A 25622-nucleotide genomic window follows, 5' to 3' on the forward strand; every position below is an offset into this window, starting at 1 on the left:
ATAATTGGTTGATTTAGGTGAGATCTTACTGGCAGCAATATCCTTGCCTGTGAAGCCCTTTTTGTGCAAAGCAATGATGACGGCACATGTTTCCTTTGCAGGTAACCATGGTTGACTGAAGAAGAACAATGATTCCAAGCACCACCCTCCTTTTGAAGCTTCCAGTCTGTAATTCGAACTCAATCAGCATGACAGAGTGATTTCCAGCCTTGTCCTCATTAACACTCACACCTGTGTTAATGAGAGAACCATTCACATGATGTCAGCTGGTCCTTATGTGGCAGGGTTGAATTGCAGTGGAAATGTTTTTTGGTGATTCAGTTAATTTGCATGGCAAAGAGGAACTTGCAATTAATCTGATCACTCTTAATAACATTCTGGTGCATTTGCAAATTGACATCATACAAACTGAGCCAGCAGACTTTGTGAAAATTAATATTTGTGTCATTCTCAAAACTTTTGACCACGACTGTAGGCTAAACATTTTGGACGCAACAGAACATTTTGTGAGAAGAACGAATTTCTTGATGTCTCATGTTCTGACAAACACCACTCTAGCTCTGACAGCATATGTGGAAGTGCGACATCGTAGGATGCGTTGGAATGAGACTCATCCAATGCAAAAAACAGATATAACTATCTTAAACGGACAGCTTGTTTTGGGGATTTTTTATTATGCTAATTTGATTTATGCGTTAAAATTATATGAAGTAAAAATATATATCTCCAAAGTTTTTTTTGTGTTTTTTTTATTATATGAAGAAAAAATAAATATCCCAAAAGTTGTGCACTGGGCCTTTACTAGCCCTGTATTAGCTGACCGATATAGCCGTCTGTAGCGCGGGCAAATTATTTCCTTTTCAGCTCCCATACCCAATGGCTTTTGCGGCTGTTTTCATTTTGGGGGGGATATTCTGTGCCATTGAAGTCGGTATCTGTTCACACAGTACCGGACAGGACCGGGAGCCGCTACAGTTCTGTTCATGGGGTCGACTGAATCTGCGCAGCAGCGGGAGGATAGCCGCAAGTGCGACGACGAGGAAGCTAAAGCAGATGAGGAGGAGAGTGCGAACAACCTACAGGATGGCGAGACTCCAGATGCCAAGGTAAAACTAAATAGCAGATTGATGTATTGATAACTAACCCAACAGGAAACACATTTCTATATCTACAGCATCATCAAGGGGATGTTGTCCTTAAATAGCTGAAGTGAAATTTAGGGAACGTTTTAAATATGGACAGAGGAGTGCATAAACAATCACCACACTGTTACAGTAATTATACATGTATCTTATTAAATGGTAGGCTTTTATTCGACGATGTTAATAGAATAACCTGTATATGTCTCCTGACATTCAAGTGAAAGGCTTATATGGCCAATTAAAGCCTCACAATAAGAGACGATGTTTCTCAACTGTCTGTGAAGTGTTGTTTTTGTCGGGCTGCAGAGATAAGGTTGGTCGTTCAGTTGATTGAAGTGAGCACCAGTGCCAGATACCGACCCCATTTAACAACAATACATTTGATACAGTATCTATTTTCACAGCTTCACAAAGTATTCCACTTCATTCCCAAGTATTTAAATGAATTAAATGGCACTGGAAATAAGCTAGGTAATAAAATCAAAGGGTTACATTTTCACTACTGGAAATTGTCCAACCATTATCTTTCCAGGATATATATTAGCCATATGTATGAGAAGACGTTTTACAATCGGAAATGATACAATATTTCTGATGTAAAACATGTCAAATGGCCACCGGAATATTGCATTGACCCCCACCCCCCATATGTTTGTACACTGCAGCTACTCGCTGTTTATCTATGCATCGTCACTTCATCCCTACCTACATGTTCAAATTAATGAACTAAACCGCACACTGACTCGGTACTGGTACCCCCTGTATTTGGCCTCGTCATTGTTATGTTATTGTGCTACTTTCTTTTTTTACTTTAGTTTATTTGGTAAATATTTTCTTAACTCTTCTTGAACTGCACTGTTGGTTAAGGGCTTGTAAGTAAGCATTTCATGGGAAGGTCTACACTTCTAGTATTCGGCGCATGTGACAAATAAAGTTTGATTTGATGTTCTCTTTTTAGTCATAGTTATGGCCTGATACATATAGGCTATTCTTTTGTTTATTCCTATTGACTTGCTTTACAAAGCATCACCTTCGGTGCTCGGTTATCTCCACCAAGTCTGTCCCCAAATAATTTGATTTGCTGGTTTTAAGCATTAAACTTTCAAATAGGTCTTTGTTGATTGTTGCTGGGTGCTATCGTCCTCCATCAGCACCGGCCTGTACCCTACCTGCCCTAAACGCTCTCCTGGCCCCTTACACTAAGTCTGAATTTGTCCTGCGAGGTGACCTAAACTGGTACATGTTTGAACCACCTGACCAAGTCCTAATTTTGTATAGCCTTTTAATCATTATATGCGTTATTGTTTTTACCATCTAGAACCACTTTGGAAACAATTGTTTTAATTAATACTTTCAAGTGATATCCTCTGGGTCCACATTGAACATTTTGTGTTATATGTCTGTTACCCAAAATAAATTCAATTCAAAGCAATGGGACTCCCTACATTTTTCTCAGAGTACTACCAATCCCACAAGGTATGACTCCAAACACCCAGAAAAGGCTACTCTCCTCGTTGTTATCCTCACAAATAATCCTGATCGGTACCAGTCTGGTCTTTTCTGTATTGACCGTAGTGATCCCTGTTTTACAGCCCGTGTTCATAATAGCTGCTCAGTGAAATGACCTCTCCTGATTTGTCATAGACGCTTGCAAAAAAACTTTAATGAGCAAGCCTTCCTTCATGAACTGGCCGCTGTGAAATTGTATAGAATCAGCTCTGTCGAAGACGCTTGGACTTTATTTTTAAAATATTTTCAGTGGTATTGTTAACAAACACATCCCCATAGCGAAAATAAGAATTCAAAACAGTTCCAGCCCCTGGTTCGACCGTGATCTTGCCGAGTTACTCCACCTCAAGCATTGCATTAGGCGAAAGGCTCGGAACACGCATGCTGGCTCTCGTTCAGGCAAATGAGAAATAAGTGCACTCAGGCTATCAGGGAAGGCCAAAGTTAGTTACTCTAAGGAGCAGTTTGCTCTCTGTGTGTCTAACACCAAGAAGTTCTGGAAAACGGTGAAAGATCTGGAGAATAAACCCTCCTCCTCACAGCTGCCCATGTCCCTTAATGTTGATGATGTGGTTGTTACTGACAAGAAGCACATGGCTGAGCTCTTTAATCACCACTTCATTAAGTCAGGATTCCTATTTGACTCAGCCATGGCTCCTAGCCCATCCAACATTTCCTCAGGGGAAATGGGAACCCCTTCTAATGCTCCTCCCTCTTTTTGCCCCGATGCTCCTCCCTCTTTTCCGCCTGCCCTGCTACAAAGTCTCTCCCTGCAGGCGGTCACTGGGTCCGAGGTGCTGAAGGAGCTCCCTAAACTTGACCCCAAAAAAACATCTGGGTCAGGTGGTTTAGACCCTTTCTTGTTTGTACCATGTTTTGTGCTAGTACCGTGTTCTGCTGCCATGTTGTGTTGCTGCCTTGCTATGTTGTCATGTGTTGCTGCCTTGCTATGTTGTTGTCTTAGGTCTCACTTTATGTAGCGTTGTCTCTCTTGTCGTGATGTGTGTTTTATTCTATATATGTCTTTTATCTTGAATCCCAGCACCCGTCCACGCAAGAGGCCTTTTGGTAGGCCGTCATTGTAAATAAGAATTGGTTCTTAACTGACTTGCCTAGTTAAATAAAAGGTTAAATAAAAATAAATAAAATACAAACAAAGCCCTGTACTTTCTTAGTAGGCTCTCTCTAATAACTTGGAGTTAATATAATTCTCACAATACAATCTCATAGCAAATTTTTCAGATTTATCCCACATGAAAATTACAATAGTTTATTTATGCATGAATACTGTAGTATTACTAAAGTTACAAAACTGCTGTGTTTTTGCAAACATTACTGTAGTATTTACTAGTGGTTTTTGCAGATAAAACTGTAAAAAGGCCTATTTACTATAGCATTCTACAGTATACTACAAATGATCAAGGGATACTACAGTGTGTAGTATATTATAAACTGGGGGGTTCGAGCCCTGAATGCTGATTGGCTGACAGCTGTGGTATATACCGTATACTGTACCAAGGGTATGATTAAACATTTATTTTTAACTCTCTATTTATGTTGCTAACCAGTTTATAATAGCAATAAGGTACCTTGGGGGTTTGTGGTATATGGCCAATATACCACGGCTAAGGGCTGTATCCAGACACTCCGCTTTGAGTCGTGCAAAAGAACAGCCCTTAGCCGTGGTATATTGGCCATATATCACACCTTGTGCCTTATTGCTTAAGTATACTACAGTTTACTACACAATTCTATAGTAAGCACTGCAGTATTCTATAGTAAACTGTAATATTCTTTCATATTCAATTACACATTGTGTCAGTCCTTTTTGACACTTCTCTGCGAGTCAATGATTTGATTGTGTGTTGCTATTATTATGCTGCCTCTTAGTCAGGTCTTCCCTGAGAATAATATGTCTTCCTCAATGGGACTAACCTTAAAGAGATACCATCTTCTTGTCTCATTGGAGGGTCCATTCATTATTTGCACTATCATGGTCCATGTTTGACTTTTCAGTTGTTGGAGACCATTGAATAGAATACCAGAATACCAGTGGAAACTGCTACTAGTGGAATGGTGACCTTCCACTCATAGATGTATCTAAGGGCTTGATTCAATCCGTATAGCCCAAGTTCAGCGCTATAGTGCGATTGAAGTTTAAAGACAATGTTGCCACGTTTGCGGAGACTGCATTCACGGTAAACGCTGACTGTAATCACGGCTCAATCGGTAATTACCTTTACATTTCAACTGAGCTATAGTGCTGAACTTTGGCGATACGGATTGAATCTAGCCCTAAATTAAGTGTGTGACCCTAGAGAGAGAGAGAGAGAGAGAGAGATAGAATTTCACCTTGTCTGCACTCTTTATAAAGCATTGATTATCTTTGCACTGTAAGACACGATGAGCTCAGCTGTGGGTGAGCAGGAAGTCTGTTAGCTGTGTCTGAGGACTCAAAATCTTCATTAAATACTTAGGTTACACAGTATAATACCTTTCCAGATTAAGCCATTATACATGCTTTTAACATGTGTAGATGCTTACAAAGGCTTCACAAATGTTGACAAATAATTACTTTTTTTGTCGTTGTTTATAAATAGATAATAGAGATTTAAATTGAATAGATTCATTCATTAAAAGCTTATTCATGATCATTTATTACCAAATGTTACCACTTGATTACCAATTTAGATATTCAAGGGATTAAAAAGAAACAACTACAATGGCTTTGTTGCTGAGGGTTTGTGTGTGTGTGTGTGTGTGTGTGTGTGTGTGTGTGTGTGTGTGTGTGTGTGTGTGTGTGTGTGTGTGTGTGTGTGTGTGTGTGTGTGTGTGTGTGTGTGTGAGCTGTTTTAAAGGACCACTCCACAGCAGGGATGGATAGAATCATGAGTCAGCAGCAGCTATGGTCCAGCCAACGGAGCCAAGTGTCTCTACATGGATGCTACCCAATTGGCACCCTATTTAGTTGTTACCATTTAGGACAGACATCAAAACAGGGAAAGTATATGTGGGTTGTTGAGTACGTCACTAAAAGTCACAAGAATTTGTCACAACGTAAAAGCGATGTAATGACACGAGGAACCATTGTGCAATGTTTATTTTGCACCTTGTCTCATGCATATTGGTCCAAAAAACGGTGTAGAAAACCTTGAACATTATCACATTATAGAAATAAATGAAGACTTTGTACTTTACTGTGTGCTTTTGGTCAGCATTTTTCTTGCAATCTTATTAGAGATTAACTATCTTCAGAGTAATGACTCGAGACGTCGGTTATAAGGCGAAAGTTTCTTTTTTAAATTATTGATAAACCTTAACATTTTACCACTTTAGATTCTACAAAACAATAAAAGCAAGTTGCTAGCACAAGCCACGCGAATCACTTGTCGGGTTCTTAAGTGGACCACCAGTGAAAACATTGACATGTTTAAGATGAGACAGAGGCCCTTTTGCCATTGTTCTTTGTTGTCTCGTAGTCACAGAATGACGAGCAGCATCGGTGTCTCCTTGTAATACATTTCAACCCAGCACAAACACTACTGTTAAACATTTGTGCCTGAGATTCCTTTTTAGCAACCCAAGTTCTACAAATCTTCCAAGCTTATTTGTCTGAGGTGGCAAATTCTCAGATTCTTTGCATGCAAAATGATCATAACTTCATAGAGGACGTCCTGGTTCCTGATAAGTTGAAAGCAATAAATAACATTAAGGGATAACATGACTCATGCACTAGTACTGCTATTGCAGTCTTAAAAGCTGTCAATCTAATTAACATAATACAAACATTCCCATAAAGAAATTAAGCTGGAGATATCATCTGCCTATGTTGGCCTTCCACATCTGCAGAGGAAGGTGGCTGAGCTACAGCTGTGTGTCAGACCATGAGACATTCCGAAAATGGGCCTACAAACTTTTATGTTATTACTCTCACGAACTTGATGGTGTTCTCCATTTTGCTCCATGGCCCCACTAGTGTCATGTCTGAAGGTAACCCATACACACGAATGAAAGTAAGCAGGTAGTTTTGTGCCAACAAAAATAAGGGCTTAAAATAAATATATGTAAAAAAATATATATATCTCCTAGATATAGGACAGACACTTCAAAACACTTATTCATTATTATAAATTGTTTTCCTGTCTTTTTTTTACATTTATGAATGTGTTATTCAATGCATTTATATTTTATTTAAAAAAGTATATATATATATATAAGTATATATATATTCCATACCAAAAAAAGAAGATACCTGAAAGAGATCATAAAATTAAAAATCAAATAGTTAAATGATCCATGTTATCTTACAACAATTCCATATGCTAGTTTAGTACCCGCCCCACCCCAGAGGTCAAGTCATGTTGTATGTATGTGTATATATATATATATATATCTCAAAATGTTCCCTTCTCCGTTTTAGTTACTCCAAAAGAATGGACAGATGTCCGGGCTGAGTGAAAAAGCAGCGGGAAAGATTGAGGTGGTCAACGGACTGTGTGAAGACAAGGGTCGTTGCAGACGGTGAGTCATCACAGTGTGGACGAGAGTTCATTTGTGTGTGTATGAGAAAGGATCTACTTTTGGTTTCTTTGAAAAAGAGTTCCGTTGTTTCCTCATGTTCTTGCAATGTTACGATCATGGTGAACACTTCACATTAAGCTATATATGTGGTTGTAAAGAGTTTATTTGTAGTTTATAATTATAGGTTATTTGTATGAATCAGGTAATTTAACAGTTTTGGGTAATGCATATTTGTTTTTTCATTGCAGTTGGTGAGACAAATTCAGTTATCATTTCTCAGAATAAGGACATTCTGGAGACGATAGAGACTCTCACAGAGAAGATACCACCTCTGGAAAACATGATGGGAAGGAATCACCAGATGCAGACGATGAGGCATCAACAAATGAGACTAAAACAGAAGTTAAATTAAATAAAGTCAATGAACGTTTAAAAAAATTATTCAGTTCAATTGGTTTAAAATTTACATTGAAAAAAGACTGACACAACACAAGAAGAAGTGAGCCCTAAGAAAGTAGATGGAAGCAAGAACTCCTGAGGATATCAAGGACACAAAAGAGACCACTATAGATAATGCTGGGGAGAAGAGCAGATCAGATCTGACTGATGAAACAATAAAATCAATTGTTGGTGATACACCAAAATAGTCTGTTAGCGATACACTAAAAGAGCTTCTAGATGATACACTAGAAAAACTGGTTGACAAAATACTAAAAGAGCCTGCTGATGATATACCAGATGAGCCTACTGATGATACACAAAAAGAGCTTCTAGATGACACACTAGAAGAAGCGCATATCGACGATGCACCGAATGAGGTTGTTGATGACACAACAGAGGAACCTGCTGATGATTGTACCTCTTGCCATATGATGACAGACCTCACATTTGTGACATTTTCTCTATAAAACCACCAAGGAACATACCACAGAAATGATAGAACCTAAGGAGGAAGTCACACCTGAAGAAGTGGCAAAAGTAGAGAGAGAGGCAGAGGCACCAGCCCCACTGGTTCCGAAAGTTGACGAAATGTCTCCATTGAAACATTTTTTCCTGATAGGACAAATACACAAGCAGGTTAATCAAGAACCCACAAAAGAATACAAGGTGGAACCTAAGGATGAAGTCAAAGAAGAACCTACGGAAGAACCCAAGACCGAATCCAAGGATGAACCCAAAGAGGAACCAAAGGAAGAAGTCAATGAGAAATCTAAGGACAAAGTCAAGGAGAAAGTAGAGGAGGAAGTCTTCCCAACCGAAGAGACAGAGGCACCAGCACTAACCATTCTGAATGTTGAAGAACAAATTATATCCCCAATTAAGAAGTTTTTCACTACTGGAATCTTTGCCGGTTTAAAGAAAAAGAAAAAGCTTATAGAAGAGGAAACGCCCGAATATGCGACCGTTGAGAAGGAACAGGAACTGCAAAGCATTGAAAAACAGGAGGACATAAACACAGCAGAGGAAGCTGGACTTGAACAAGAACAAACAAAAGAGGAGATCAGTCCAGGTGTTGAGGGGGAACAAAATGAGAAAGAACTTCAATTTGAAATTGCAGCCACAATGTTAGCCGGAGTAACAGATTCCCTAGTGGCTGAGGCATCCAATGTCCCCAAACTCATTAAGAGTAATGTCCCTAAAAGTAGTGGAAACAGAGAGGATGTTCTTGAAGAGCAGAGAGCTACTAATATATTACAGACAATTATCTCAAATGAAGCTGAACTTCTTAGTTCAGGAAGTTCAGTCCAGGATATTCTTGAAGACCTGTGTCCTTCTTGGAGTTTCGTAACCATTATAACAAATAAATTTGAAACAAATGAAGCCAAACTTCTTAGCTCTCAAAACAAAGTTAAAACACAGGAAATTCTTGAAGAGCAGTCTCATTCTTGGGGATTTGTCACAGTCACAGAGGATGTTCCTGAAGAGGAGCCAGCTCCTGTGGTATTACTGACAGTTACCTCAAATGAGGCTAAACTTCTTAACTCTCAAGAGAAAGCTAAAACCCAAGGAAGTCCAGTCCAGGATATTATTGACAAGCAGTCTTCTTCTTGGGGATTCCACACAGTTATCTCAAATGAAGCTGAACTTCTTAGCTCACAAGAGAAAGCTAAAAATCAAGGAAGTCCACTGAGGAAGCTCTTGTCTGGGGCTGGTTTGAAGAAGCTTACTAGGAAGAGGAGAGGTAGTAAACCAGACAAGTTGACTGGATCTGGTGAGCATGTAGCTGAGGATCTACTGTCATCCACAGATTCAGTGGAGTACCAGAAAGAAGAAAGTACTGCCTCTCTGCCAGATGAATTATCAGCAGATCAGGTAAATGTGTCTGCTCAGGCTGGGTTGAGCCACGAATCAGATGATGTAACTTCTGACATTGAAAGGAAGAAGGATGGTACCTGGACTTCCTTCAAAAAACGAATGACACCCAAAAGACATCTCAAAAGATCCTCTGAGAGTGAGGATGAGTCAGCACTTGTAGGCTTACATGAGGAGCCAAAGCAAAGTGAAGGGGAACAGGTACTAGAACATATCACAGAAGAGCCCAAAAAAAAGGTTGAGATATCTGTTTCTTGGGAGGCTTTCCTATGTGGATCTGCAAAGAGGAGGGGCAGAAAAACATCGGACTCAGAGGAGCAAGTACCCATGAATGAAGGTAAAATACTAAGTGAACCAGGAAACACTGCAGCGTCGCCATTGGACAGTTCTCAGGAGAGAGGCTATGAACATTTTACCTCTTTCCCTGAGCAAGTTGGAAGTCCCTGGGGAGTGAAGGGGTGTCTACATGGAAATACCTTAAAAAGCTGATCACCCCCAAAACAAAGGCAAAAACCGAGGAGGCTGTCAAAGTTAACTCACCAGAGCAGATGCAATCTGGCATCGAAATCACCAAAGAGAAGTCTTCTTTTTCTCTAAAGAAACTCATCCCTGGACGCAAAAAGGGAAAGCATGGAGAAAAGCAGGAACCAATCTCTTCTGACAAGGCAGATATGGGTGTTGGATCGGACTTTGAGGAGGACTCTGAAACGCCAGCAGTGGTCCCCATGTCAGAGTTTGATGCAGAAGAGCAAGGAGAGAAACACAACATATCAACTGAGGCTGTTATAGAAACTCTATTACACATAACAGAAGAAGAAACCCAGCCAGACGTCTCTAGCACTTTCACCGAATCGACCATACCCAAAGACACCCTGCCCACTGAAGCAGAGAAGGCAAAATATACTGTGGAACAGTTGGCCCCATCAACATCCCCCACTGCTATGAAAAACTTTGAGCACCTTACGGAATTCATAAGTAAACATCAGCAACTTAGTGATATACCTGAAGAAGCCACTCAAGACGATACCATAGCCGAGGACCTAATAGAGTTGACATCTGAAGCAGTCACTGCCCCAGAACCTCTAGATGAAGAAACAACAGAAATGGTTTCAGCAGTGTCACAGCTGACAGATGAGTCCCCCAAAACATCAGGCAGCACAACACCTGTCCCAATAGAATACGAGTTAAAGGATACAGAGTTACTTCTGCATGAGACTGTTGATACCATTAGCAGAACCCAAACTCTCTCATTGGTAAATAGAAAAGGCCCACATCTGGAAGCTATTTCAGTTTCTCCACAAATATTACACACACCAAAAGAGAAGGAAGCAACAGTTTTGATAGCTCATGAAAAATCAGATGCAGTTGAAATCCGCACAGGTGAAGAGTCTCAACAAATTGATCTTGTTGATAAAAGCCCAGTGACTCCTATGGTAGAGTGTCCATCTGAGGTCACTGAGGTAGTACCCACAGAGTTGGCACCTGAGGACACTGAAGAGTCTGATGCTGCAAGAATCACTACAGATGATTTACACAAAGCTGAAGATGAATCAAATCCAATCATGCTCATAGAAACTGAAAAGGACCCACCCAATGAGTTAGAAGAGGCAAGACCAGAACTTGTAGCCTACATTAGTTCAGAAGAAGGTGTAGCTCAGGTTGACGAAAAGGTGGTAGCAGAAGAAACTCCACAGCCTGATACAGAGAGTCTGGATGTATCATTCACAGACAAACTTATCTCCATACAACCTCTCACGGAGTTCACTCTTGAAGAAGAGAAAGCAGAATTCCTCGATGTTGCGGAGGATGCTGCAGACAATGAGAATGCACCAGTTATAGAAACAATCACATGTGAGGTTCAAGATGTCACAGCTGCAATGCATGACGTTTCAATGTCGGAACCATCTGACGTTCTGGAATGTTTGATTGCCATAGTGACACCTGAAGTAGAATCCCCAGAGAAAAGGGATCCTGTGGGTTCTCTAAGACCACTTGAAGAAGCAAGACCAGTACTTGTCACCACCGTTAATTCAGAAGAAGCTCAGGTTGAAAGAAAGGACGTTCTGAAAACTTTGATTGCTGTAGTGGCACCTGAAGTAGAATCCCCAAAGAAGAAAGATCCTTTGGGTGCTCTAAGACCACTCATATGCTCTGCTATGGTTCAGACACTAAAGGTAGAGGACATGGTTGTGATGAAGAATTTGCCTTCAGCACAGTTTGTTGATGGCCATGTGATCCAAGTACAAGTGACGGATGCAGAGCTAAAGTCAGCTGAAGAAATAGTTGAGATAGTGCTTGAAATGGGCTCATCTGATGCAAATGATCACAAGATTCTATTACAACAGGTGAACACTGAGATTAAATCAGATGAAGCAAATGTTAATACAACCTGTGAGGTGGGCTCAACTGATGATCACGAGATTATAGTACAAGTGGCAGATGCACCGTTAAAGTCTGCTCAAGTAATTGTTGATCAAGGGCTTGAAATGGACTCAACCAATGTCACTGATCATGAGATCCAATTGAAAGGGTTGGATGTAGAGATTGAATCAGCTGAAACAATTGTTGATACAGTTCTTGAGGTTGTCTTAACTGATGTCAAGGGTCATGAGATCCAGGTACAAGTAACAGAGGCAAATGCTGAGAAGGGTTCAGCTGAAGCTATTGTGGAGACAGCACTTGAGGTGGTTTCCTCAACCGATATTAAAGAGGTCATAGACGTTTGTGACAAAATGGAGGACGAAGGAGAGGGTGAGAATGCCACTGAGAAGATTGAGGACGACATGTTTGAAGAGGCCAGCAGTATTATAACTCAGGAAATTGTCCAACATGTGCAGCAGAACTCATCAGAAGACCCCAATGCTGTACCACAATCAAGTGAAAAGGCTGAAGTTGAATTATCGAGTGAAGCAGAAGTTTCAAAATCACCAGAGAATACACCAGCGGTCGCAGTTATAGAGAGTCAAGGACATCCACATGTAACTGCACAGGTGCAAAAGACAATTAATTTATTTGAAAACTACTTCGATCTTAATACTCAGGGAATTGCACAAGAACCTTCAGAAAAAGAAACGGAGCCCTCGATTGCTCTCGAAGTTGATACAGTACGTGAGGATATAAAAACTCCTGAGGCATTTGTAGAGCCCACTTCTGAATTCAACAGCATACCTGATGACACAGTTCCCACTACATTTGCAGAGTCTTGTTCACAGGCAGATGTGCAAGATGTTTTTGGAACAGAGGCTGAATTCATGATTTATTCTGAAGTAGATCAAGCCATTGATGTTTCAGACTCTACTAGCGGGCATGAGAAGGAACTAGTGGGAATGGTAGTAGAATCAGCAAAGGAATCAGTGGAGTCGTTTGAAAAGAGACTATCTATTGAATCCCATGTCCATGTCCACATTAAACCCAGAAATACTGGAGTTGTGTCTGCGGGATTAGAGTCACCACCGCATGCTATTTGGTCACCTCCAAGTACTACTGCAGAAGTTGCAGTGAATACTGACAGCCTTCTAACAGAATCAATAGAAAGTGCAAGTACTATTGCAAACAGTTCTGCGAATACTGACTGTGTTCTAACAGAATCAATGGAAAGTGCTCAACTTTGTGAAGTCAGTCAAATTGAGCAAACCAGTGACACTGCACCTCATACCCCACCTGCAACAGTGCTGTACACCCTAAACCCTGAAACAGAACAGGTAATGACCAATGCAGTAGGGTCTAACCCACACATAGAGGAAGAGAATGACCTAGAACTGTGGCTGGATGCTGAGGAAGATATTGGCACGGTAAAATCCAGTATCTTGGAGGTTCTAAGCAAAAAAACAGAGGAGTAGAGAAGACGCTACAGGACAGTGGAGATATATTTGATATTGCACTTGAGCCTCAAAGCTTTCTGTCTGGAGGTGATACCTAATAAGACTGCAGCCATTCCACCAAACTGGTAAGTCAGTCCTTTACATTTCTTGTTATTCTACATAGTATTTAAGTACTTGAAGAAGTACACAAATATAATGTCTCCTGAACTTGTCTCCTTGAACTTTCTTCTCTTAGGTTTAACGAGTTAAAGGAGTGCCGGACTTACCAAAGAACAACATGAAAGAGAAAATAGAAGTCCGCACATGAAGGATGACTCACCACAACGGAGCTAATGAAGACATCCTTCGGATCGTTGAATACATTCATGTTAGTTACAATGTTATTATATCAAAGTTGAACTGTATGTGTAAATTACTTCTACTTATTTAAATACAACCAAGTCATCTTATCAGAACTTGGAGGTACAATAATGTATATTATATAATATTTATGTTAAAATGTTTGTCCTTCTACAGAGTATATTTATCTGAGGTGAGTTTTCTTTAGCGTTAATGTAATTTGTGGGTTGAACAGAAGCCTTCCATTTATCAACATAACAACACTTACATTCAACACAGGACATACGTACCCCACTGCTCACCAAAACAATGCAAAGACAAACTGAGATTAGATATACAGGTATGTAGATTTGTTTGCGTTGTTACTGTGTCTTCTGTCAGACACTAAATGTTTGCTCGACTCAGCACATAACGGTAATACAACATTTGCTCTAGTCATGTGTAGTGACTAGAATTTGTATCACATTTATCATCATTCCTAAGAATATTGCCATCCATCTTCATTATCTCAGAATTATAGTTGAATTGCCAAGTTTTCAAACTATGCACTGCGATGGTTAGTTGACACAGACCAAAATACTAAAACAAAATGTGTGTTTATCACGAGTTACGTGATGTATCGGTCACAGACAAACTTATCAACAGAACTATATTTGTGTATTCATTTTTTTGCCTGTGAATATACACGGAGTATACAAAACATTAAGAACATGACATAGACTGACTAGGTGAATCCAGGTGAAAGCTATGACCCCTTATCGATGTAATTTGTTAGATCCACTTCAAATTCAGTGTAGATGGGAGGAGGGGGGGTGGGGGTGGGGGGAGGGTTAAAGAAGGATTTTTAAGCCTTGAGACAATTGAGACATGGACAAAATATTGAAAGATGCTATGCAGAAATCGCTCTGCCATTTCCTGCTTGATAAAATTCTAATAGTTCGCTTAATTTAAGTTTGTGACAAAACAAGCAAGTATAGTGTAGAGAATCATTGTACCATCTAAAATATATTTTCCACAATCAAACATTTTGTATTTTCAGCTGTTTGAAGCTGGTGTACAAAACTGAAAGTAAAAGACACAAAAACGAAACTTAAGAATGGCAGGCAGAGAAATAAGTGCACATGTAACAGATCTACCACTTCTTCGACTTTCTTTCAATGACAATGACAGATCTATAACACACATTTCTATATGAATTTGGCCAGTTAGTGAAAAAAGTGACATAATGCAGCTTTAAGTGCCTTTGAATGGGGTATAGTAGTAGGTGCCAGGTGCACCGGTTTAAATGCGTGTCAAGAACTGCAACGCTGCTGGGTTTTTCACTCAACAGTTTCCCATGTGTATCAAGAATGCTCCACCACCCAAAGGACATCTAGCCAACTTGAAACAACTGTGGGAAGCTTTGGAGTCAATATGGTCCAGCATCCCTGTGGGATGCCTTGCCTTGACGAATTGAGGCTGTTCTGAGGGCAAAAGGGGGTGCAACTCAATATTAAGGTGTTCCTAATGTTTTGTACACTCAGTATATATATATATATATATATATTCCTCTTTATCTTCACATGTAATATTAACTAATAACTAAATGCAAAACATAAAATAGTTGCATGAACACTTTTATATTTCAAAGCTGTGAATGAAATAAATGAAAACTATTTACATCCGGCTTGAAGGACCACTCTGAGCCTCTTGGGGCCTTTCTTACAGATGAGTTAAGGTTCTGTCACTATGCTTCTACCTATACTAAATACACCAAGACGTGATGACAATACGCAAGTTAGTTCAGTCTACTTTATCTTATAAAATCAAACACAACAAACTTACCATAAGGAGATGACAGCTGTCACCAAAAGTATGTGCTCTAGATATTCATGGCTCATATGAATGTGAATAACATTTGACATGGCAAGACCACAGACAATTAGCATCTTCTAAATGACCTGCAGTGCCAGGCAATAGGCTCAGCTTTTTCCAGACAAGTCACTGGGTTGATGAGATATTGGATTGTTTGGTTGAATTATTACAGTTTGCCAGAATGAAGAAATACACCGAAATGTATGTCTGCAAATATATAAATACGTACAGTGAATCAATACATATAGGCAATTTAAAGTTTCAACTCAAAATATAAACACAAGCATATAATGCCCCAAAAAACATGCATATATTAATGATGGGGATGTAATGACGCACCGATACGCATCAGTTCCTTATTCAAATGTTTAAAATAGGACTGCGTCGGTCCATGGACCACAAACCATCCATATGTAGCATGCATCGGTCAGAAAATCGATTCAAAAGTGACGAATCGCACATTCGCAATTCTTTCTACCTTCCCGAAAAGACCTCATACTTGTGTGACAACTAATGCGAACCAAGCATGTAACTGTGTTGACTGTCATTGCTCTACAAATCATTTTGATTGTTGAATAACCCTAGGGAATGTATTTATTTATTACAAAAAACACAAAGGTTAAATAAATAAAATAGATACATCCATTAGGCATCTCCCAGTCCTCTAATCTGATTGGTGGACGGCATCAACTTGTCCTCCTTTGGGGTCGGCTGATTGGTTCTGGATGGTTGTTTGGCCCTAGGGTTTTTAGGAAGTTTCTTCCCACTTCCAGGCATGGTCACTGGTTTAATAGGGGCCGTTGAATAGAGCCTCCTCTGTATACTGACACCCAACTGTCTGGTGGAGGTGGAATGACCAATGATAGCTGATGGCGACACAACACCAGTGCTGAAACATGGTGACACATTACGAAACTTCTCGCTTCCTGTGTCCTCTGATAGTCCTCTGATGCTGTTGGGAGTGTGTGTGTTTGAATGACAGGTCCTATGATGAACATATAGATAGAATAGAGTTCTAGGTGGAGTCACATGCAGCCGGACAGGGTCCGACATATTGACAGGGGTGAAGTCATCGGAACATGTCCTACTCCTCAAAGGCTGCTGTATCCTCAGACAGCACAACAGGGTCCGGAGCATGTTATCTGCATGGAGGGACTGTACACAGGAATGTAAACAGAAGAGAAAACATAAGCATTCTGCCTAGCTAAATCAATAAAAGTGAAATATTGAATAATGATGGGAACAACTATGGGTTTTATTATATTCAAAAGGACCCCATTATAAAACCTTTACATATTGAAATGCATTTTGGCAATGTACTGTACATTAATATGGCTAGCTATATATACTGCAGGGCAGGAAGATTGACCTTGGCTGACTGGCATTGAATGGGAATGCATGCAATAGCTAGCTAGATAGATTACAATAAACGTTCTGGGCAACATTAGCTATGGTCAGAGGTCACTATATTGTGGCTGTTCATGATCCTCACAATAAAGCAGGAGAGTATCACTATCCCAAATCAAACCTTCCATGATGTAGCTAAGGTTCGTGCACTAGCACGTGCAAGGCACTATAGCTAAATACCGAGCTTCAAATGAATGAGGATGTAACCAGACAGAAGGGGCTTTAGTTATAAATACCTTTGATGTAACGTTAACGTTAGCTAACCTAAAGAAAATAACTCACCAAATCAGGCTTTGCAAGCAAGAATATGTTTCAATGGCTGTCATGTTAAAATGACTACAGTATCTACGTTAAGTCACACTAGATCCGCATAACAGTTTGAGATTTGAACGCAAGCTTGTTGTGCATAAAGTTTCATTTGAACAGCTACGGTATTTTCTGGTTGCAGTGATGCGTCGTAGTGCCATCCTGAAGCAAGGGATCCTGAACAACAGTACCCCCTGTGGTGAAACGAGAGACAATGTTTTCTGTTGCCTGGAGACTCCTGGAAACAGCACTGTATAGCACTTGGTTGAAATCCCAACCCAAAACTCTCACCTATATCTATTCTATATATAAGGCGACCTACAGATAACACAGAGAAATAAAATGGAAAGTATTGATACCGCAACAGAAGGCAGACAACTGGATAAGGTAAAATAGAAATGTCATGAATAGAGCTGACCTTATTCTGCATGTTTGTTCTACACTTAAAGGACTTTTTTGTTTTGTTGTTGCTGCAAACGTCACCGCAAATCGCAGTGTTTGAAAATCACTGTTAAAAAAAAATGATGTTATCTGGTATAACTTTTTTACCTAATATTTTTTTTAAATAAAAAAACGTAATTTGCCATTTTCACATATACACAGGTAATGAAAATTAGGTTGTAAAGTTGTCCTTTAACATAACCTAACATATTGTTATAATTTAAAAAAAATTTACCCACTTTTTCTCCCTAATTTCGTGATATTCAATTGTGATCTTGTCTCATCGCTGCAACTCCCCAACAGGTTTTGGGAGAGGTGAAGTTTCCTCCAAAACATGACCCGCCAAATTGTGTCCCTTAACACCTGCCCGCTTAACCTGGAATCCAGCTGCACCAATATGTTGGAAGAAACTGACAACTAGAGTCAGCCTGCAGGCACCCGGCCTGCCACAAGGGGTCGCTAGAGCGCGATGAGCCACGTAAAGCCCCCCCCGGCCAAACCTTACCCTAACCCGGATGAAGCTGGGCCAATTGTGCGCCGCCCTATGGGTCTCACGGTCATGGCCAGTTGTGATAAAGCCTGGGATCCGCTGCCTTAGACCGCTGCGCCACTAGGAGACTACTAACATAACATATTTAACTTGTTCCACAACATTGTGCCCTGCTTAATGTGTCCCCAGGTGGAGCCCTGCCTTGAGAGGGACAGACTGAGGATGAGGGTCTCTGTGTTGGAGGAGAGTGTGAGGTCCTACGAGGTAGAGTGTAAAGCCAGCAGAGAGACGGTGATGAGACTGGTGGCAGAGGTGGCCCGGGAGAGGAGGAACACAGCAGGCAGTGCAGAGGCTCTCGATCTGCTCAGACTGGTATGTATCCATATGTGCATCCTTTTAAAACACATACGCTTTTCACTTTGTGCTGATACGAGCTGTACTTTGCTCGCTCTGATATATATTTTCCAGGGCAGTACAGCCTGGAATTGGCTTGTTTCAGTAGTGTACTACCGTCATCTTTGTTGTGTATATAAGCATCAATTAATGTGTTAAATCTTTATACATGCATTATGTACAGTAAATGGTTATTTGTTGCAATTTTGCATTTCCTTATCAAAATATGTCTTCCAGGATTTAGATAGTGCCTTGCTGATCAAGAGGAGCACAGATATGGAGAACCAGAGTCTAGCAGAGAGGCTGGAGGCCAATCAACGTGTGGTTGAGGCAGCCAAGCAAGAGGCAGGGTGCCTGGAGAGGCAAATCCAGGAGCTGGAAGGGAAACTCCAGACCAGCCAGGGGAAAAAACAGGCTACAAAGGTAGGATTTCAATATTCCCAGGTTTTCCCAGAAATCCAGTTTGAAGGATTCTAGAAATTTTGAGACTCCATTCACAGGGGAGACTGCAGGCCCTCCTGGGGGAGGTAGGGGCCCTTCTGCAGCTGGGTCTCTCCATGCCAACTGAGGAGGAAATACTACAGAGACTCGGGGACCTCTGCACCAGGCAGGAACGTATGAAAGCGGTAAGTAGGGTTTTTTCTGTTCTTATACTGCTACATTGTTATTACATCGTGTGACAGTTTCAATAGGCAAGAATATAAGATACTGATAGATAATCAATCAGGATTTTCAATCATTTTATACATGGAGATACAATGTTTGAACGATAGCCTAAAGTGGGTGCGCATTGCAATAACCTTGAGTAGTTATTCTTCATCAGTAGTTGTGTTTTTAAGTTTTGGCCGCCAATATTTCCTGTCAGATTACGGAGGAGATGGAGAGGAGGCTGTCCCAGGTCCGTGAGGATGTGTCCAGGCAGACAGAGCTCCACCACAGTGCCCTGCAGAGAGCCCAGCTGGCTGAGCAACAGGTCACAGACCTCAGCAACAGGCTGCAGGGTTTGGAAGCTGAGCTGATGACTTCAGACGTGCACCGAGATGGGCTGAGTCATGACAGACAGCTTGTGAGTGAGCACACTGGCAACCATGTAGAGTGTGCAGTAGGTGAACACCACACATTTCTCCACTGGTGCTGCCCCCCCCCCTCCCCAAAATGATAACAGTCTTTATAACTAATGTTAGACACAGTATATAGAACATATAACTACGGTAGTATATAACACTATTGATACCTCCATGCTATAGTACGCTATAGTAAATAATCCCACAGCACCCAATCCCCCTCCTCAAAAAATATCTAAACAACTACACCCTTGCCTTTCATGAACCAACTCCTTTTACCTACTAGCATGGGCTTTTCTGATACTTTATTGAGGAAAAATTGACATACTATAACTGAGATGTGGTTGTCCCACCTAGCTATCTTAAGATGAATGCACTAACTGTAAGATGCTCTGGATAAAAGCGTCTGCTAAAAGACGAAAATGTAAATGTAAAATGTACACTGGGTGTACGAAACAATTACGAAAACCTGCTCTTTCCATGACATAGACTGACCAGGTGAATCCAGGTGAAAGCTATGATCCCTTATTGATGTCATTAGTTGAATACACCTTAATAGGACCAGGACCACGACCATCCTCGTACTAAAATCATAATGGTACATTTACTGTAAATGGATTTGGATGTTTCTAGAATAGCAGAGATATTACTGCCTTGGCCTGTATTCAAAGTGTCCCCAGAGTAGGAGTACTTATCTAAGAACAGGCATCTAAGAACTCTTATTCGTTATGACCACCCGTACGTAAAATGTATGCATGTATGACTAAGTCTCTTTGGATAAAAGAGTCTACTAAATGGCATATATTATTTAAAAGGCTAAATTGCAGCACTCCAACTCCGAGACACTGTAAATATGGGCCTTGTGTTTTTCCATGCAGTATGAGCAGTTCCTGGAACAGTTGTCAGAGAGGATGAAAGTAGACGGTATCGCCACTGACCTGGGCTACGACATGAGGCTTCAGCTCATTCTGTCTCGGGCAGAGCAACTTGTCAAACTAGAAGGGACGGCTTTGGTGGAGAGCAAGACCCTGGCCCACAATCAACAGCGAAAGGTACACAAAATGAAACTAGTAGCTACTGAACCAACAACTTAAGAGTGCACATATCATTTGTTTATAGTCAGAGGGTTGTTTGCACACCTTACATCGTTGTGTACATTGTCACACCTTACATCATTGTATAAAACAAAACTCAAGCATTTTTGTATGATCCGCATTCCACAATGTACAGTATTTATAATGGATCGCACGCCAACATTTATGTCAATCTAGTTACTATCATTACTGTTCCATCTACTAGTATCATTGTATGGCGTGCTTAAACACCTGTTTACCATGTTTACCGTATACCATGTTACCTGCAGTTGAAGATCCAGAAGGAGCGGTTGGAGAGTAAGGAGCTCCACATGGAGCTGTTGAGGAGGAAGGTGTCTGAGCTAGAGGAGGAAAAGAGAAGTCGCTCAGCCCTGGCCATGCAGCGAGACGACGCCAATGTGACCGCCCGGAAGATGCAGGTAGCCTAGAGGTTAGAGGGGTGGGCTAGTAGCCAGAAGGTTGCTGGTTCAAGCCCCAGGCACAGGCGTAAAAAGTGGAAACTGAACCGGCAACTGAAGGGCTGCTGGTCTGTGATCCCAGGTACTAGCTCCTGCCATTGTGCCCTTTAGCATGGCACTTACCCCCTAAAACTGAACCCCTAAAGCTCCACATCCAGGGGCGAGGTTAAGATAGACAGAAGACACATTTCTGTTTCTTACTAAACTGACGATAAAGTATGTATTCTACTGTATCTAAAGAACCTATTATATCTTAAGTATCTATTCTATCCTAAAGAAGAAGGTGGAGCGACTACAGGAGGAACTAGGATCCAGTAAGGTCTCCATCACAGAGCTCAAGGCCCAGCTTTCACACACCAACGAGCTGAAGGTAGAGGGCAGGACAGCTCAGGCCCACACATCCTCTAGAGGCAGAGTCATATAACTTCATTTCCTGGCAACTTCCTGTAGCTACAAGATTGCATATTGAGTTTGAATAAAAGTTGGTTATTAAAACCCCTAAGCACTGTCTTATAAGTAAATTGGGAATAATTGTTTAAAGACTATACTTTCTAATGTTATGTTGTTGTCAAGTAACATGATCAAAATACATTCATGTCCAATTTGGAATGATGTGTCGAAGCTCAAAGTCCTGGAGCAGAGTCAGACCAATGCGGAGCAGAGTAAGAGACTGGAGGACCTGGAGAAGGGCAAGGCCAAGGTGGAGAAGAAGTTCAGCACAGCCAAGACAGACCTACAGAGCCAGGAGCATCTGGCCAGGGAGGCCCAGCAGCAGTTGACCAGCCTTAGACAGACCCTGGCTCAGCTCACTGACAGAGAGAGAGAGGTGGGGAGGATGGATGGATGGATACATAGTCGTATTAACATGCACATGTACGCACGCACGCACACATAATATAATTTGATTGAGGAGTACAGAAAAATTCCACCCGAAACCTGACTGGCGGTATGTTTACTCTGTTGTTTCAGTTGGTAGACTTCCGTATGGTGGTCTCTCAGATTTTAGGTCTGGATGTCTCAGCCCTGGCCCTTCCAAACTATGAGATCATCAAATCTCTGGAGAGCCTGCTTCACCCCCACCATGACCTCCACCACCACTCTCTGGCCCTGTCCTGGCCCTGTCCTACCCACTACCAGAACCACCATCTCCTACAGCTCCAGGACCGAGATACCTCTGGGTCTGTCACATCCCGCTCAGCTTTCTCTCAGAGGTCCACTGGCCCCGATGCTCTCCTGTGAACGAAGCGTACATCTGCTCATCCTGAGGACTCTGCTCAGGACAGGCACCTGTATGATATGAATGATTTATTTAAATGATCAAAATGTATTCATTTGAGATGCATCATATATATTTTTGCCCGTTGAAATTGGATTTGACATGAGTTTATGTCGTATCCAAAGTCAGATCCACTTACTGTCAAGTCAATAGCACTGAATCAGCCATTTTAAATAAAAGACACAATCAAAATGAGAATTTGGCATTCAATATTTGTGATTTAGGCTCAGATATACATTATAGATATACATTTATATTATGTACAGAACATGTTAAGTAATCCTGGACTGTTATACATGTAATACTGAACGCACAGAGCCATAGAAAATATACAGTTGTTTTATAATTCGTTATAGTTTTGATTAATAGTAAGTAGATCATTTCCATATTTTCAATTACAAAAATAACAACAAAATGTGTTCAGTACATTATTTCCATACAGTTCATATTTTTAAAGGTTTCTTATACAGTCAAACAGTTTAGAGCAAACAACTCATTATTTCATTTGTTTTACATACACACTCAAAACACAATTCAGATTAAATAGATTCTTCACACACAGTATAGTTCATATTTCATATTTAAAAAATCAACTATTCAACACGTATCAAGTAAAAGCATAATTAAAATCAAAGATTATAACTGCATGCCAAAATACATGTAAAAAATAAATTCAATGAAAGTCATCTTAAAATGTTAAATTACAAATTGTCAATGGTTTACAACAGGCAAATTCACAGGTTACATGTTCTGTATTGAACTAGGTGTCAAATGGCAGCTGTGTTTCAACCCAACAGTTCCAGCATCCAGTTGATATCCACTGACTGCAGTCAGAAACACTTTTGGTTCTTACATGTGCTGCTCCCAAAAAATGCTTTTCCCGTCTATACATGACAGACAACTAAAAGATGACATGAGTGATTCTATCAGCCACAAAAGATACGTTAAAGACAGCTGCTGTACTCCAACCACACAAAGAAGACACGTCCAAAGATCAGTTTGAGATTTGGGTTCCTATGTTTCTTGCACAAGGAGCCGAATGACGGCATTGCTTATCTGTCTATTCTTCATGGAAGCTGCAAGGTAGTGGAGCATTGAAACTGTTCCAATACAATTAAAAACCCCAGACTGTGATGATGTTCAAAAACCCCAACTGTCCTCCTCAGGTTCGTCTCCATGCCAGGGCCAGGCTGGAATATACCGGAAGTAATCTCGCTCGGCACCCAGAACCAAATGTTTGGTCTGTCATGATAGACTACACAGGAGGGGGCCCGTTGGTGTATTTGAGCATGGGGTAGAAGGAACGGGCAAAGTTATTGGACTGGCTGCAGCTGAAGTCCCCCTCGTACATTGGCACCAGGCAGGCCATGCCCACCAGCAGCAGGAGGAGGAGCAACTGGAGGGGCATTGCCACGCACAGGACGCGGTACAGGAATGACGATGGTATCACCTCGGCCTCAGAAGGGGAGGAAGCGGACCCAGCGACGTTGGGAGACCTGATTAAACACGATTCGGGGAGCACACAACAACACCAAGCCAAGTAGATTTAGGTTATGACACCTGTAGAGCTACGGATCTGCATCCAGACCACACATCCATCCAAGTATACCGTATGTACTGTAGGTAGATTCATTAGAATCAAAAAAGAAATGAATAAACTATTTACTTATAAGATATAAACTATGCCAAATGATCTTGAGGAACTACGGTATGGCAGTTCTTGAACTACAATTACAATGACGAACTGTGTATCTCCACAAACATGATCGAATAACCAAACGATATCTGTGATCAATACACTGAGTCATTTGAACATCACTTGACAAACATTTTCAAGGAACACAATCCTTTCCGGCCCATAAAATAAATATGTGGAGCTGACATTCCTTTCTAAAGGATGCGAGGTGTTAGGATGCGAGACAAAAAGGAGCAGTTGAACATTTAGATAGACCTACAAGGGTCTCACTGATGAGTTTATATCCTGTTAAAATAGCATGCCAAGACAGGAGCATAGCAGCATAGAGCAGTCTGTTTTAAAGGGGGTAGCTGTAGCTCTGCTCTTTTTTTTAATAGCATTAGTCAGCAGCAGAAGCATCGTAATACAGCCTCATCTGACTGTGAAAAACATTGGCTGCTGTCAAACTGAGAGGAACCGTAATCAGTCAATGCAGGGAGTAAACTGAAAACCGAAAAGCAATGAGGGCTTCTTGAATTTCCTGAATTGATCTCAGCTCTGACCGGAACACTAAATCGCTACGAAATACGTTAAATAACCTTTTTGGACAATGCACAAGGGATGTAAAAGTAACAAAACAACAGCCGAGAAGAGTTACAGTACAGTGACTTTGCGGCAATGTGATACCTGATGTTGATCTGTTTTACATAGCTCTGAGGTCTATTTTATAACTGTGAAATTAGCTTACTCTAAAATGATTACTAACAATATGTGTGTAGATAACACTGATGTCTGTTTTACCCTCAGGTTTGACCGTCTAGACTCTAGACTGTGACCAAAATCCCCCCCCCCACAGCCCCTCCTAACACTTCACAAATGGAGACCTGAGAGGCGAGACCCACAGATGGCAGATTGAGGGGAACGAGGGGGAGATGGTGGATTAGTTATGTGAAATAGAAGAGATGTCACACACAAGAGAAAGAAAGAGAAAGGAATAGAGAGATAGACTTGCTGCCATCACATTGTTCATTGCAGACACTTGCTGGCTTGGCAATTCAAAAGAAAAACTGTGTGTGCCCATCAGCAGTAGAAAAGGAGCGTTAAGGGCCCTGTATTAGAGAAACAGTTTACAGTATGTTAAGCACTCAAGGTGCATTCTTGGTAGCGCAGTTAATCAAGCAGCCGAGGACATTGGCGGCGAAGAGGCTTGCAAGTCTCATTATATTTTGTGGAACTGTAGTGTAAAGGATTTGTGGGATATATCCACCACCTACTGTAAACCCCTAGCCTCTACATAGTATCTAGAATGGTAGAAGATGATGGAATTCATTTAATCATTCATCTTTAATGACCCTTTGGTAGTAAGTAAAAGTATCCCTGTATTGTTCATTTTTGTTGTTGTTGCACTGTAGCGTTGCCCTGTACCGTATGCGTGCAGTTTAGCACAACGGACTGCGGTTTCAGAACAGGTGTAACATGTTCCATGAGTTCCATTATCTTCTGGGTGTTCTAGAAACCA

At 41.0% G+C, this 25622-nt stretch overlaps 3 protein-coding genes across 6 annotated transcripts in view; 2 read left to right on the plus strand and 1 right to left on the minus strand.

Moving 5' to 3' along the window:
* The first annotated feature begins 835 nt into the window (after positions 1-835).
* Positions 836-13324, plus strand: LOC124001716 (A-kinase anchor protein 12-like). Of its 2 annotated transcripts, none has more exons than XM_046308717.1 (3): positions 836-1106; positions 7072-7172; positions 7421-13324. In XM_046308717.1, the coding sequence occupies exon 3, from the start codon at positions 10034-10036 to the stop codon at positions 13322-13324; it is 3291 nt and encodes a 1096-aa protein (XP_046164673.1). In that variant the 5' UTR covers positions 836-1106; positions 7072-7172; positions 7421-10033. The 2 variants fall into 2 exon arrangements, with proteins under 2 accessions (XP_046164673.1, XP_046164674.1); XM_046308718.1 differs by having other exon boundaries at positions 7421-10496.
* Positions 13289-22739, plus strand: ccdc170 (coiled-coil domain containing 170). 3 transcript variants are annotated; one of them, XM_046308721.1, is made up of 11 exons: positions 13289-13431; positions 13542-13673; positions 18333-18515; positions 18774-18959; positions 19037-19162; positions 19402-19602; positions 20479-20652; positions 20964-21113; positions 21433-21522; positions 21775-21978; positions 22122-22739. In XM_046308721.1, exons 2-11 carry the CDS (start codon positions 13617-13619, stop codon positions 22389-22391), a joined length of 1641 nt encoding a protein of 546 aa, XP_046164677.1. In that variant the 5' UTR covers positions 13289-13431; positions 13542-13616; the 3' UTR covers positions 22392-22739. The 3 variants fall into 3 exon arrangements, with proteins under 3 accessions (XP_046164677.1, XP_046164676.1, XP_046164678.1); XM_046308720.1 differs by having other exon boundaries at positions 21430-21522; positions 22122-22736; XM_046308722.1 differs by lacking the exons at positions 13289-13431; positions 13542-13673 and adding an exon at positions 17420-17599 and having other exon boundaries at positions 21430-21522; positions 22122-22736.
* The window catches only part of syne1b (spectrin repeat containing, nuclear envelope 1b), a 118924-nt gene continuing 115922 nt past the window's right edge, over positions 22621-25622 (minus strand). Inside the window, 1 exon segment of the mRNA XM_046308716.1 lies at positions 22621-23924. Coding sequence (XP_046164672.1) covers positions 23684-23924 — 241 coding nt within the window. The 3' untranslated portion in view covers positions 22621-23683.

The sequence above is a fragment of the Oncorhynchus gorbuscha genome, linkage group LG17, assembly GCF_021184085.1.
Source record: "Oncorhynchus gorbuscha isolate QuinsamMale2020 ecotype Even-year linkage group LG17, OgorEven_v1.0, whole genome shotgun sequence".
In the NCBI taxonomy this organism is placed as follows: domain Eukaryota; kingdom Metazoa; phylum Chordata; class Actinopteri; order Salmoniformes; family Salmonidae; genus Oncorhynchus; species Oncorhynchus gorbuscha.